We start from the raw sequence: 14,572 nt of genomic DNA, 5'->3' as shown, positions 1-14,572 counted from the left end.
GCTAGATTCTCATTTTGAAGCAAAAATAACTACAGTAAATGGCTGTTGAGTGAAAAGCCTAAAAGGGAGAGGTTTGTAACAATAAAATATATATGTGCCTCACCACCATCCCACCCTCTTCCTGTTCTGCTTGTCATGTGAATGGCTTTCTAAATGTATTAAAACTCCAATAGGAGTGACACATAATTTTACATTAGGTAGATCAAGTGTCATCTTCTCTGCCTTTCCAAACCTTACAGGTGTCCTTTCCATCACCTTTTCAGCTGTTACCATTCAATCACCAAAGGCAGTGGGGGTTGATGGGAACAGCCCAATTAATCACCTATGCTGACTGTGGGAAAAGTGTATTACCACATTCTGCTGTTCTGCAGCTTACTTTTAGGGAGCATTTATGTGAAATGTTCACTTCGGCAATTTGTTTACATACCAAGGACTTTATGGGGCTTTAAACATTTTAGCATTCTAATTAGGTTTCACACTTTTTAAAATACCATACAGGAGTTTTCATTTAAATGTTTTGTGTGAAAAAACACAAGACAAGCAAACGTATGTGAAATACTTAGTGCAGGTATTTAACATCCAAGATAGCCTTTGGTTATGTTTGTGTATCTTCATAATGAATGTGTTAATACTTCTCCTGCAATGTGTACACTCACTGCACTGTATGTCTTAGAAATAAACATTATATATTCAAACAGGATGGCAAATAGTTGATGGACAGTGTTGCATGTATTTATATTACTGCATTTTTGCATTTGCACATTCATGTGGAGAAGTATTGTATAAAGCTACACTTAGGGGAAAAATGTACCCGAAGTAACGGCAGTGTCTAAAGTGACAAAGATGTTTTTTGTAAGCAGTCTTTCACTTTTTCTGACACACTGCTCCCATATGTAGAGGTTTTACTGGTGTGGTTGTGTCTTCAGTTTGAATCTTTACTTTAAACAATTTCTTCTCCCCGCTCAGTCAGTCGTTCACTTTTACTTTTTGGTCTCTGGAAACTAAGAACAGTGGAATTATTTTTAACACTTTATGAGACTAAAATGCAGAAGTGTGAAGTATTTTTTTACCCAAATTTAAAAGGGCTCATGTGTAGACCTGAGAATGATTCTGGTGTAAATTACTAGTGGGTGCGGTTAGCGCATCCAGCACTTGTAATGTCGGGGGATGAGGCATGCTTGGCTGCTTTAGAAGTCTCCGGTGACTCACAGGTTAAAACAACCATGCGTGTGTTACAGAACATTGTTCAGTATTTCATTAACAGCCGTCTGATGTGACTTCATGCTTTGTGTCTGTGTGACTCACTGAGCAGCGGGAAGGAAAAAGGTGTGTAGACACACTCAATTATAAGTGCCGCTGGCAATGTTCCTGTTGGGACTAAACATGTCTGCAAGTCTGGTCAATGTATGTGGCAGAGTTGTACTCCTCCAGCCAATGACTCAGACTGTTTCCAGTATCTCTTCCTGTGTAATTATAGACTAGCCATGCCTGAAGGGGCGTTGCATGCTGGGTGGAGCCATGCATTGGGCTAAAGGAGGAAAAAATGTCTGTTACTTATCATTTCATCCAATTTTGTTTGCAGTCTTCACTCTTTGCACTTGGCCTCCCAATGAAACCTGATCTCTTGGCATGAAAACCAAGCTATGCACATTTGATATTTGACACTGCATGAGGACAACCACGCTTGGAAAACATTTTAAACATTGTTGTATTCAATGTGCAAAATGAATCTATTGGAGGTTAACAATGCACACAAATATAAACTGGTCCCTATTCTTTTGCAGTTTCTAAAAGACCAATCTTTCCATCACGTCATTTTCCCTCGCACTTACCCAGTTCAGGTCAGGATCAAAGAGAAGCTAGACACTTACGGGTCCAAGTTTTGCAATTGAAGAAGATACATGCTAGAAATGAAAAACACATAATTGCTGACCCCAATATACTTTTTCTATGGATTCTGCATTATTATGCAGAGTTTTCAGTATTCTGCAGTGGTCCATATTTTGGCTGCCCTCTGTAATGCAATTATTGGGGGCTCTGCTGAGCTACTGTTAGGATAAAATTTCCATTTTTCTGGACTACATGCTGACACTTCAATATCCCACTAATTTACAAATAAAATCATCCAGTTGTATGCCAAATATGAATGGTTTCTCTCCTGGTGCACCACTTTTCCAACCAACATGAATATCACCTCTGTGTGCAAGCCTGACAGACCAAAAAACGTTGCATTGCCCTCAGTTTTCTGAAATGTACAGTATGCCGTACTACAGGACAAGAGTGTATAGTATGTATTGCAGCTTCAGAATAGGGCTGAGTTATACTGATATTTTTTTTCCAATGAGGTAAGTCATTAGGACATTACCGCCATACCAATATATAATATCTTTTTTAAGGCTGCCTTTAATAGTTACTCCCGCATTTTACCCGCGCTTCATTAAATATCTTCACTTTGACATTCAGAGCACTGGGCAGAAATCATATTGTGTCTACACGCACCGCAGGCCTTCGCGATGTTAACCGTGAAAGCATTCACCCAGTCGAAATGGTAAATGGGTTATACTTGTATAGCGCTTTTCTACCTTCAAGGTACTCAAAGCGCTTTGACCCTATTTCCACATTCACCCATTCGTTCACACAGCTGCCATGCAAGGCCATATACACCACCCATCAGGAGCAAGGGTGAAGTTTCTTGCTCAAGGACAGGACAGATGTGACTAGGTTGGTAGAAGCTGGGGATCGAACCAGGAACCCTCTGTTTGCTGGCAGGGTCACTCTCCTAACTTCGCCAAGCCGTCCCATGCAGGACTCCCCTGCATGGTCTGTACCGGATCAGACCGTTAGCGTTACGATTGAAGTAACGTGGCACGCTACGTTTGATAGGGTTTTATGTCAACAAGACAGCATGACAAGTACAGCAGGTTCAGTGGACAAAGTGTCTTTGTAATAATGAAAGCAATAACTATCACCACACTAAAATCAACTAGAAGGAGGTTGCAGAAAACAGCACATACACAATGCTACCACATGCCTTGGGAATAATGGTTGAAGTGAAAAGCTTTCAATCCAAACAATACTCCGTTTGTGAACAGTAGTTTATGACAGCCATGGAAGCACATTTAATGTCTGTATTAAGCCGAGGTAACACACTCTGGTTATATGAAACCTCTCTCAACAGCATATGGCATATATTTGAAGTTTATTTTATGAGTGGCATGAATTACCTTCCCTAGTAATGAATTACACTTCTTAAAGAGTAAATCCACTACTTTTTTGGTTAAGTAATTATAATGAAATAGTTGTTAAAAGTCATTTTAGAACACTGGTAGTAACAGTCATGTGATGTTGAGTTCAAACTGAACACTCAGCACGTTTTTTTAAAATACCAATATATATTGTATGTAGAAATACCATATCTACTTCAGAATACTGTTCTCATGTTGATTTCTCTTTCTGGTCAATTTCCCATGTCCAAACGCCATCTTGTTTTCCCACGTCTGCGCCCCGGTGAATGAATACCTGTCTCTTTTCTCTGGCTTAGGCACTTTCGACTTACACACTCTCTCTAGTGTGGGCGACTGACTCGTTGCGTGACAGTCTTCATAGAGAGGGGAAAATACATCTTGTCCTTCATCATTTATTCCACTGGTGTTGTGCGTATAGATCACTGTTGTCACGGCAATCTAGCAGCCCTCAGCACTGTGGACCCATCATTCTGTTATACTGCTGATCCTGTCATGATTCTAGCCCGCCTCCACACCCCCCATCATCTTCCCGCTCCGCTTTTTAATTAGACAACAAAACAAAAATATGAATATTCATCGACCTAAGCTTCATTAATATGCACAATTATGCAAATCAGCCTGCAATTAAGCTTCAACTTTCCCCCTAGAGATTGTGTGTTGCAGTTGGAGAAGAGATTTAAGGAAATAGGACGGGCAGGGACCAACCTTTAAAATCTGTCATTTCAAACCCATTCATCTCCCTGAGTGTTCCGGTCAAGGATAGCACGTGTCACTTATATAAGATTTAGACCTTGTTTCAGTGCTCACATGAAGGCTGGAGAATAGATTGACTATAAATGGCTTATGCCGTGAAAATGTAAAGGCGTGGAGTGGGAGAGTGAGGAATGTAGGGAATGATTCTGGGACTCTCATATTGGGTGTTAATTATTCAAACTTCCTACAGCTCTCATCCACGCTATGTGACAACACACCATGCTGTCTGTGGTTGTGACATGTGAGCGTCAGTAGAAAGCTGCTCACCATCCTCTAAATATGGACGTATTTCTGCAAAGAGGGGGTAGAATTCACTGTTGTGTTTTTCATGTAATGATTTGTTTCTAACCTATGTCTCTGTATTCCAGGGGTTGATGAAAGGAATGGGTCGAGTTCTTGGGGGCCCGGAGAGCAGAACAGTCCATCGTTCAGTCAGGGAAGGGTACGACTAAACCTTATTTTTCCTCATTTTACATTAGAGACAAGATTCATGAGTCGTTTCAGTATAAGTATAAAAGCTGGGAAGTTATTTGAAGTACTGATGCTATTTAATCAAATTGCCTTTAGGGTTTCTTGACTATTTGTGCTGTCATCCCTTTGGGTATTGGAATGTATTAGTGGATCCCAGATATCACCAGTGCAACCCTTCTTTAGTACGTGCTTTCTGTGTTTCTAAAGCTTGCTGTCTTCCTTTACAGTGTTTTGCTGAAGAGGGCATTTATAGTGAGCAAGATGGCATTCCACATGGCACCGTATTTGGCACAGGGATCACTGGTGAGTGAGTTTAAATGAAAACTGGATCTGAAAAACCTACACAGCAGCTGTCTTGACACACAAAATGGATATACCTGGGAATGTTTTCCACTTCAATGGGGGGATGCTGCCATTGCAGTACACATTTTTATAAATTAGTGCCATGTTGATTAGATATTCACACGCATGCATCTCTCGAGGGCAAACCATATTCATGCTCAGATGTGATGGATGAAGGCAGCAGGATAATGACGGAGGAGCAATGTGCGCCATTCTATATGTTCAATGTGAAGGTGGGCGTGTACGAGGGGTGTTGGAGTTATAAAGTGCGCCCATGCACAAACAAGGCCGTCTCTTGGGATTACATTGGCCTATAGCTCTCTCTGTTTAACTGTCTGGGGAGGGGAGAGAAGACGGGCACAATTGCCCCTGAACCATTTATAATGGGTCAATTTGTTGTTGTTTTGCTGTGCACAGCCATAAATACGGCACGTCATACACAATCACTCAGCAGATGCGAGGCTTTGCAATGGAGACAGGGGAATGGCCAGATTGGGATTTAATATTGACATTAATGCCTAATTTTCAAAATCATGGCCTAATTTCATTGTCTCTGCCAACAGGGAAGGCCGAGAGAGGACCATACTCGTCATTTGCAACGCAGGTAAATCAGTTAGGAAGACAAAAGCTACAAGCCATCCTTTAGTTGTAGTTTAGAATCGAATTATCCAGAAATGTGGTGTTCATGTTTTTGCCCCAATTTACACAATCTGTAGCTGGGCTTTATGCCCAGTGCTCATGCCCTTTCCCCCTCTGGTCTGAAGCCCTCGTCACAGTTTTATTCCTCTTATGAGAGCAACAATCCTCGCAGACGACCCGCACAAGACCCCGTTGGTAAGACAGTGCTTCACATTTAAGTAACAAAAGACTTTTTCTTCAGATATAAATTCAATCTTATTAAACCGCATGTGTATTATTGCTTTGCTTCAAGTATCAAGAACTTTTGTTTACTCAAAGAAAGCAATAATAATGCAGGTGCTTATTGGAATAAACACATCAGATAAGCATTCCAATGAAATTAGGTAAGGATCACGAGTCACATGATGGTATTATTCACACATTTGCATGGATCTGCACCAATTGAATTGTATGGTAAGTGTTCATTTGTACGAGATTGTGTGGTTTGAGCCTGTATGTGCCTCTCTGTCTTCCTTTTTCCTATCAGATGCACAGCCAAAAAAGATCCGGAAGGTGCCCCCTGGCCTGCCTTCCTCTGTAAGTGTTAACGTCCAGAACTGCGTCTCAGTATGTCCGTGGGAGCCCGCATTGTCAGATGATGTCTCTTTTCATCTTACATTTGGCATTTCTGGCTTCTCTGCGGCTTGCAAAAACTGCCCGACTGCAGCAATGGCGTTTATTCAGCTTGCACAGCTGTGTATCTGCACCTCTCATTTAAAGAAGGGAAAGGGGGAAGCCGGTGGCTCATTTGTAGTGTATTTATAGTGTGGGCCTTTCTACTTTGTGGCCACATTTCCTTCCCTCTGCCAGGCGTATTTGTGTAGATCACGGAGGGAAACTCGTACCGTGGTTTGATGCTTCTTACTTGCCTCATTTTTTCCCCTCCCAGTCTCGCTCTCTGATCCCCCCATTTCCTCCCCTTCTCCGTTTCTTCCTCAACACTCCCCCATCGCCTCAAACTCCACAGCCCCTCCCACTCACCACCACCAACAACAGCTCTCCCCTTTCTCTCTCCCTCCCCCACCCCTCCATCCCAGCTGCCAGTAGGGTTGGCCGCCATCCAGGATTCGACAGATGGTTCAGTAATTAGGAGTGCATCTCTCCTTCCCTCTTCTCCTCTACCCTCCTTTTTCCTCTCCTTCTTCTTTCTGTTTAATCAAATTACAGAAGAAAAGTGTAGTCCAGTTAGATTGGAGTTTTTACAGACACATTTTATATTTGCATCTTCAATAATGTTGATTAAGAAAGCTATTGGTAAGGTGGAAGTCTGTTTAAATCGGTATAAGTTGATCCAAGTCCAGTTCTGTGGTCTCCAAGTTGTGTGTTAAGTATCCAAAACCTTTGCAGGCTGTTTGTGTTGAAGAAGATGATACCTAAGAAAGCCTTTCAGCAGTGGCAGTCAAAAGCTCTTTAGATCACTGATACTAACAAATTGCTTCATTGTAGTAATGAAATCAATCATCTAAAGTAACGATTTTTCTAGTGGTTTCTCTCATTACCTAGTAAAGTCATGGATGGGTTTTCAAAGAAAATGGTTCATTTCCTCAGCTGTTTTTTTTTAAAGTTTTTTTTTTCTCATGTAGGTTTGTACCTCAGCCTCAACTGATGAATTTAACAGGGACAATGTTGGCTACTCTGCTTCCAAGGCAGGAAGCATTTACCCACCACCCTTCTACATGCAAGGTCAGTTTAATCACAATTATGTGCTGCAACATCCACTTATGTACTGTGTGTGTGTTCTTTTTAATTGATGTTTGCTCGGGTGCATAGTTTAAAAATGTAGCAACCTAAAGAGGGTCTGCACAGTGTAAAACGGTTGGATGAAGTCATCACAATAATGTGACATGTCGCATATGTGTCTTTTTTATTGTCTTTTCATCTCCTGTGACTGGTTATTCCCCCACCCCTGTCGTTGGATGCCTCCTGACAGAAGGCCTCCACCCACCCTCCGATTCATGGGGTTCTGCTGGGTCGATGGTTCAGCCTGGTTATCCTTCCGTGCTGGGTAACCCCCCCCATCTGAGCCAGCATGGTCCCTTCACTGCCATCAACCCCCAAGACAGACTGGTGAGCCTTCACTATCTATTTTAACATGTTGTTTTATGATTGGGACTTTTTGAGGCCACTTGTCTGCATGTCCATTGAAATCATCTGCTCTCTTTGCCATCTAGAAACGTCAGCCACTGCCCCTCTCACCCCAAAACTACCCCCTGCATGGCAGTGAAGTGAACGGGGCTCACCCGGCTGGTTTCCACTCTGGCTCCAACAGTTTTGGCGTTCCAGGTCACACGCCTCCTATTGCTGGTACAGACACTTTTAGGAGAAACCCCATAACCCTGATCTTAATGAGTAGTGTCCTTAAAGGGGAACTGCACTTTTTTACGGATTTTCCTATAGTTCACAGTCATCCCTATCATTCACATTCATTATAATGTCGGGTGTATTTTTTAAAAATGCATCCTAACTCATAAGTATTCGTAAAAAAAAAAAGTCAGCTTAAACCGAGCCAATGGGAGGTCCTCTATTCTGCCCATAAAACCCAATAATTAACCATCCAAAAAGTGCCAACAATACTCATTTTGATTTTGTGGCTTGTATTTCAACCAAGTATTAGTGATATTGGTATTACAAGCGCTAACGCAGACAAACTATTTGCAGTGGCACCATAATCACAAGCTTGTGTGTCTATATTGACATCATCAGGTGGTAAGATGCTTCCTTGCTTGTGGAAGTCTATTGTAGATAAGTCATGCCTCTCACCCGGATACTAGAAGGCTGAGGATGTATTCCGACAGGTTGGTACACTTTGACAGCTAATTTAGACCCCTCAACGGCGAGAACGACACAAAAAGATGCTTTGTTCCACCCCCCTTTTCTTCACAAGGATTATCTTCGTCTAAACAGGACTATAACAAGGTTCTATTAATTGGCATTTTAATGACAGCAGACATTGTACAGTAAGTGATGTTTTATGTTTGTTGGCTCTTATGAAGTCTGCAGTGAGTAATAATCACTGATGTTGGGGGGGAAGCAAACGTCATGATGTGTTTTTAAATTGAATGCGCCGCGTATGCTTAAAATAAGCAAAGTACGTAAATATTAAATGTTACTACATTACATACTGTATATACTCACAGTGTGCACATAAAACCCCAATGGTGGTGTTTGGATGTTTTTGAAGGTCTTTTATAGGCAACTCCCATGTCGACAAATACGCCACAATGTCAACTCTGGTCCTTCAACAATTGCTATTTCTTAGGAATGAAAATGTAATTTTGTTCTAATATTGTTTGCGCACTATTGTCTAGTAGTGCACTGAATATATGGTCGTCTTAAATTGACTCAGCAGAACCAGATGCTGGTGGGTTACATCATTCCCCGCGCCCAAAGCTGATGAGAAAGTCATGTGGGGATGGCATTCAGGTGGCATTGCATTTAGACTCAAGCCACATTTGAAAAGCTCAGATGGACTACCCCTGGATGTGGTCTGAATCTGATGCCAAAATATCAGATTTGGCAAAATAATCCGATCAGTGTCACTCGAGGGCAAACACATTTGATTGTGTGTGCAGTGTAAACAGGGCCTATGTGACTTCACATTTTAATCGGGATCTTTTCATTTCCTGTTCAGCCAACCGGGGAACAGTACCTGGAAGTTCTGGTGATGAGATTGGGAAAGCGCTGGCATCTGTAAGTTGTACAAAGATGTGAAAACGAATGCAGGCCTGAAAACATGATTGTTTGTGTGCAGATCTATCCTTCAGACCCCAACAGCAATGGCTACTCTTCGTCCCCATCCACCCCTTCTGGTTCTCCTCAGGCTGCATCAGGTCAGGCAAACACTGTGACATTTTCTCTGCCTTTGATATGCAGCCTTATCAGCGTTGAATTTTAAATGTGGTGTCGTATTTACAGATGCACAATTTTTTTTTCACGCTGATACAGATACCTTTTTTATATCTAGATTTGTTTTAAATTTAGAGTTAACTGTAATTTGTGCAGGCCTTTCATTGCAGCTAGCTTTGTGACAGCTGCTTTAGCATTGCAGGTACCATAGGCTCTCAAAACATTGTCATAGTGACAATGGCCTTTCAAGTGGCTGATTAGGTTGGATGTGTTGTTGTTTTTTTTCTTCCTCGCAGAATGTTTGCGCGTTTTGTGGAAATAGCACGCAAAAACTTCTTCTGAAACAATCAGAAATACTTTATTAACCCCCGAGGGCAAATTAAGAGATGCCATGTTTGTTTACAGGTCTTTTTCGAGCTGGACAATTAATCGAATTTTGATTTAGATTTCGGTTATGGCTTCTCACGATCATGGAAATATAAAAATAAAACATTTAAAAACTATTAATGGGCTTTGCAACAAGCTTGCAAATTTGTAGCTTGTAGCTGTGAAATGGATGTGTAATTGGGGAAAAAGACCACGTCCACCAGAAGTTTGGGGTTTCATCATGGTTGCTGCATTTTATTTGACACAGAGCTAGTATGCCTCATCAATAATCCCTAAAATTAACAAAAAAAAGTAAGACGTGATTTCCACGTTCACGTAAACATGGATAGAGTCACACATTCGGCCAGTAAAGTGGAATCCGCTGATAAACGCAATATAATATCAGGGAAATTGAGATAAATGTAAGTGAGGTGCTGTTACTGTGAAGAGAAGGAACATTTGTTTGGGTAAATAATGTGTCCGGTACTGCTTACTCTTCCCCAAAACACTCCAACGCCCTGTCCTGAATAATGTCCACATAGTCACATGAAACAGCCACTAAACTATGAAACTAAAAGCAGCAAGAACAATCTCTACACCCACAAAACATCTCATCTGCTTGTGTTGTTGTGAACGACATCATCAATGTAAGATCACTGTACTCTCTTTTTTTTTTTTTTTTTCCAGCCTCATAATTGTCTTATGACTCGTCAAGCTGAGAACAGCAGCACAGCACACTTACTCCCCCTTCAATAACAGTGTGTTGCGCCACATCCGCCGCTAACAAAATAAAGGTTTCAAATAAATACCTTACACAAGCATAATGTACTTAAAGACCTACTGAAAGCCACTACTAGCGACCACGCAGTCTGATAGTTTATATATCAATGATGAAATATTAACATTGCAACACATGACAATACGGCCGCTTTAGTTGACTAAATTGTCATTTTAAATTTGGCGCCAAGTATTCAGTTGAAAACGTCACGGTATGATGACGCGTCTGATGCATTTGACGTCACCGCTTGTAGCTGAGATAGGCACCAGCGACCCCAAAGGGAATAAGCGGTAGGAAATGAATGGATGGATGGATGGGTTGTAGCGTACATTTTTTTCCAGCCCGATCCAAGCTATAAGTAGTCTGCTTTAATCGCATAATTACACAGTATTGTGGACATCTGTGTTTCTGAATCTTTTGCAATTTGTTCATTTAATAATGGAGAAGTCAAAGAAGAAAGATGTATGTAGGAAGCGGTGTATTGCAGCTGCCTTTAGCAACACAAACACAGCCGGTGTTTCCTTATTTACATTCGCGAAGGTGAAGCTTTACTATGGAACAGAGCGGTCAAGCGAATATAGTTCCTGACCACATGTCAACCGGCAGGTTTCGGTGAGAAAATTGTTGTAATAAGTCGGCTCTTACCGTTGACATGAGCGAAGCTTGCGTCCTCCTGCAGCTGTGTGGCTTCCCTCAGAGACACTGGCGGTCACCACACCCCTCCGACTTTCAGGTACCATATAATCTCACTAAAACACTAGTAACAAAATAAGCAGATAAGGGATTTTCCAGAATTATCCTAGTAAATGTGTCTATTAACATCTAAATCGCTCCCACTGCCCTTGCCTTTTTTTTCTTTTTGTAGTCCTTCACTCTCACTTTCCTCATCCACGAATCTTTCATCCTCGCTCAAATTAATGAGGAAATCGTCGCTTTCTCGGTCCGAATCGCTATTGCTGCTGGTGGCCATGATTGTAAACAATGTTCAGATGTGAGGAGCTCCACAACCCGTGACGTCACGTGCACATCGTCTGCTACTTCCGGTACAGGCAAGGCTTTTTTATTAGCGACCAAAAGTTGCGAACTTTATGGTGGATGTTCTCTACTAAATCCTTTCAGCAAAAATATGGCAATATGGCGAAATGATGAAGTATGACACATAGAATGGACCTGCTATCCCCGTTTAAATAAGAACTTCTCATTTTAGTAGGCCTTTAAAGCACTTTTTGATACACAAAGATGTTCTGCACCAATAGATGTGAGGATTTTCGTATTTAAATAGGAAATATTTCTCACAAAAAGCAAAATAAGTTTATAAATTAAAAACGGTATAACAATTCAAACAGAGAAAAGCAGAATTTTATTGTTTTTTTAATTGTTATTATTTAAATGTGTTATTACTATTATTGTTTCACTTGTGGTATATTTGTTACTAATTTATATAATTTTTCATTTACGAAAAAACGTGTTTTGTAATTAACGAATAAACGTGATTACAATATCAATTTAAAAATAATGGTGATTATTATTTTTGCCATAATTGTCCATCCCTAGGTCGTTTACAGCATGCTGAGCTCAGCTAATTGAGGTAGAAGAAAAGAAGCACTTGATTTTCTCAGCCTAGCCAACCTAAACTACAGAGCGGCTAATCTTTCTTCATTAATTGTCATTATTATTACCCCAATAATTATTTGGCTGATATTTTTTGTGCAGCCCAAGTCGTTTCCAAGTGATAGGACACTAGCTAGCATTGTCTGCCAATGATTTGTAATATTAAATCTCAGTCATTCAAATGATCTTTCAGCCCTGCTCATCTTCCAAATATAACTTAGGAGAGAGGAAGAACAAGTACAGTCAAAAATAAAGGTGGGGTCATTTCCCTGTTCTGTCTCGGGGTGACATCTTTCCACACATAAAATACTGCGAGTGGCATCTGATGAAAAAGATAATACTATCACCTTGAATTAGTGTTTTAATACACGCACTTTGTTTCTCTTTTAGTATCTGCCTCCCAGTGGACAAGATCTTCCGGACAAGCGACACCTTCACCTAGCTTTCATGGAGGACTTCAGGCAATGGTGAGGCTTTTAACATGGCTCCAAACCTAAAGCTTGTCCAGATTTATAGGCCGATCCTGTGGTCATCTTGGCTCATATTATTTGTCTTGCCCCGTCCTAAGCCTAATAAACTGGAGGACCGCCTGGATGAAGCGCTTAACGTTCTTCAGCGCCATGCCAGTGGGCAAGGAGGAGCAGGACTAGCTGAGATGCAGAGTCTGCTGGCATCTGGTTTGGGCTTACCTCCAGCGTTCAGCAGTGCAGCACTCGGCCTTGCCAGTCGCCTGCCCGGACTGGTGAGATGCATGAAGTTGGCCACTGTCTTCAAACACTGTTGACATTGTTTGTCTTACAGCTCACCAGTCACCATGAGGACTCTGCGAGACTGCCCTCTGGTGGGGGACTTGTGCATGGTCACCACGGCTCCGCGTCCGCTCTGCCAGGCTCTCAGACTGATAGTTTCACCAGTAAGTCCTTCTTTGCTCTCAGAAATATTGAGAAACTTATAGCTTGTTTTTTAATGACAGGTTTGGTGAACAGTCTCAGTCGTTCCAGTGGCGCTGACATTAAACGAGAGAGCAAGCAGGACGATGAAAACTGCTCCCTTACTGACAAGTCAGAGGACGAGAACAAAGAGCTAAATGCCCATCTTCTAACAAGGTACCTTTTGTCTCCTTTACAGCAGGTAATCATCAACATAATATTAAATATAGACGTTGTTTATGGACAACAACTTTGTTTTGAATGCGTCCAATTTACAGCAAATAGTTCGGAAACAAAGCTAACAAATACACATCACGAACAGCTTTGCAAGTCCTGACCTATTATTAGAAAGCAACACTTCACCTCCACGCCCCACTCAGGTGTGTACATGTTAACACATGTTGTTTCCTTCCCTCCTCATCTGCTATTGACTAGTCTGAATGATGAGGATGACGATGAAGAAGACCTACCAGTGGAGATTAAAGCTGGGCGGGAGAAAGTGCGCAGGATGGCAAACAATGCCCGCGAGCGGCTCCGTGTGCGGGACATCAACGAGGCCTTTAAGGAGCTGGGCCGCATGTGTCAGCTCCATCTGAACTATGAGAAACCGCAGACCAAATTGAACGTACTCCAACAGGCCGTTAACGTTATTCTCAACCTGGAGCAGCAAGTCCGAGGTCAGTGGGTGTCCAGGGAGGAAGGAGGAGGAGGGGAAGGTCAGCTCTCACATAGCTTCATGCTCCTATGCACCACACCAGCTTGCTCATCTTATTCGCTACACAAGTACAGTGATGCCTCAACTGACAAGCACCATTTTTGCACCAATGAGCTCCTAACTTAAAACACTCGAAATCAAATGAAGTCAATTTATTCTGTGCTTAATCCTACTAAACACAACCATTTTAACATGCCTTTTAATAAGGAAAACAAAGAAAATAGAGAAGTAGTTTTGTGAAGTAATGCAATTAGGAGCAGACTCATGTTTTGTCTCCTTCAGGCTGCATTGCTGCTTGTTTGTTTCTCTCAGCTGATCTGCCAATAACAACACACACACACCTCTTTGAGTGACAGATATTGCTTGCTCGTCCACCCTGTGGAATCAGGTGAAAAGAAGCCGTCGGGCAGACCATTGGTCAGCTTCTCTATATTTTCATGGAATAATGTCCCATCTGGTGTTGGCACAGAAGCTGAATTCAGCCAATGCGGTTGCGCTACTTTGCAGAGTTGTTTAAATGCTTTCTTTTTCTGACGCGCTTTGCTCTCACATCCGCCGTTCCAGTGGTTGGAGAGCAGGATTGTGTCGATCTCTGGCTGTGTGCAGTTTCTTGATTTGATAGGAACATTTACAGGAAATACAGATGTGGACAAATACCACTTCAAGCAGTAACTCAAATAGCGCACACAACTTAAAGAGTGACTTGTAGGTTGAGGTAGCACTGTCCATCCTTTAGGTGAGGAGCGATGAAGTTGTGTGACTGTTTGTATATTCTCTGATGCTGCCTGCACATACTGGATCTCTGTCTGTCGTGATGCCCACTATCACCTCCTTTTTG

The 14,572-nt window shown here is 41.8% G+C and overlaps 1 protein-coding gene across 6 annotated transcripts in view; it reads left to right on the top strand.

Annotated features, from left to right (window-relative positions):
- Window positions 1–14,572, top strand: part of LOC133535556 (transcription factor E2-alpha-like) — a 30,753-nt gene that overhangs the window by 13,153 nt on the left and 3,028 nt on the right. For 2 of the 6 annotated variants that reach the window (XM_061875499.1, XM_061875483.1), the window contains 14 exons: window positions 4,367–4,440; window positions 4,697–4,772; window positions 5,375–5,415; window positions 5,576–5,645; window positions 5,977–6,026; window positions 7,073–7,172; window positions 7,420–7,556; window positions 7,661–7,793; window positions 9,121–9,179; window positions 9,241–9,319; window positions 12,481–12,557; window positions 12,659–12,832; window positions 12,892–13,196; window positions 13,455–13,696. In XM_061875499.1, the coding sequence (XP_061731483.1) occupies window positions 4,367–4,440; window positions 4,697–4,772; window positions 5,375–5,415; window positions 5,576–5,645; window positions 5,977–6,026; window positions 7,073–7,172; window positions 7,420–7,556; window positions 7,661–7,793; window positions 9,121–9,179; window positions 9,241–9,319; window positions 12,481–12,557; window positions 12,659–12,832; window positions 12,892–13,196; window positions 13,455–13,696 (1,617 nt within the window). Of the gene's footprint in view, window positions 1–4,188; window positions 4,303–4,366; window positions 4,441–4,696; window positions 4,773–5,374; window positions 5,416–5,575; window positions 5,646–5,976; window positions 6,027–7,072; window positions 7,173–7,419; window positions 7,557–7,660; window positions 7,794–9,120; window positions 9,180–9,240; window positions 9,320–12,480; window positions 12,558–12,658; window positions 12,833–12,891; window positions 13,197–13,454; window positions 13,736–14,572 lie in introns of all 6 variants that reach the window. The other 4 variants (XM_061875491.1, XM_061875509.1, XM_061875527.1 and 1 more) reach the window with 4 other exon arrangements.

The sequence above is a fragment of the Nerophis ophidion genome, linkage group LG02 (genome assembly GCF_033978795.1).
Source record: "Nerophis ophidion isolate RoL-2023_Sa linkage group LG02, RoL_Noph_v1.0, whole genome shotgun sequence".
In the NCBI taxonomy this organism is placed as follows: domain Eukaryota; kingdom Metazoa; phylum Chordata; class Actinopteri; order Syngnathiformes; family Syngnathidae; genus Nerophis; species Nerophis ophidion.
This window is presented reverse-complemented; position numbering and strand designations above follow the sequence as displayed.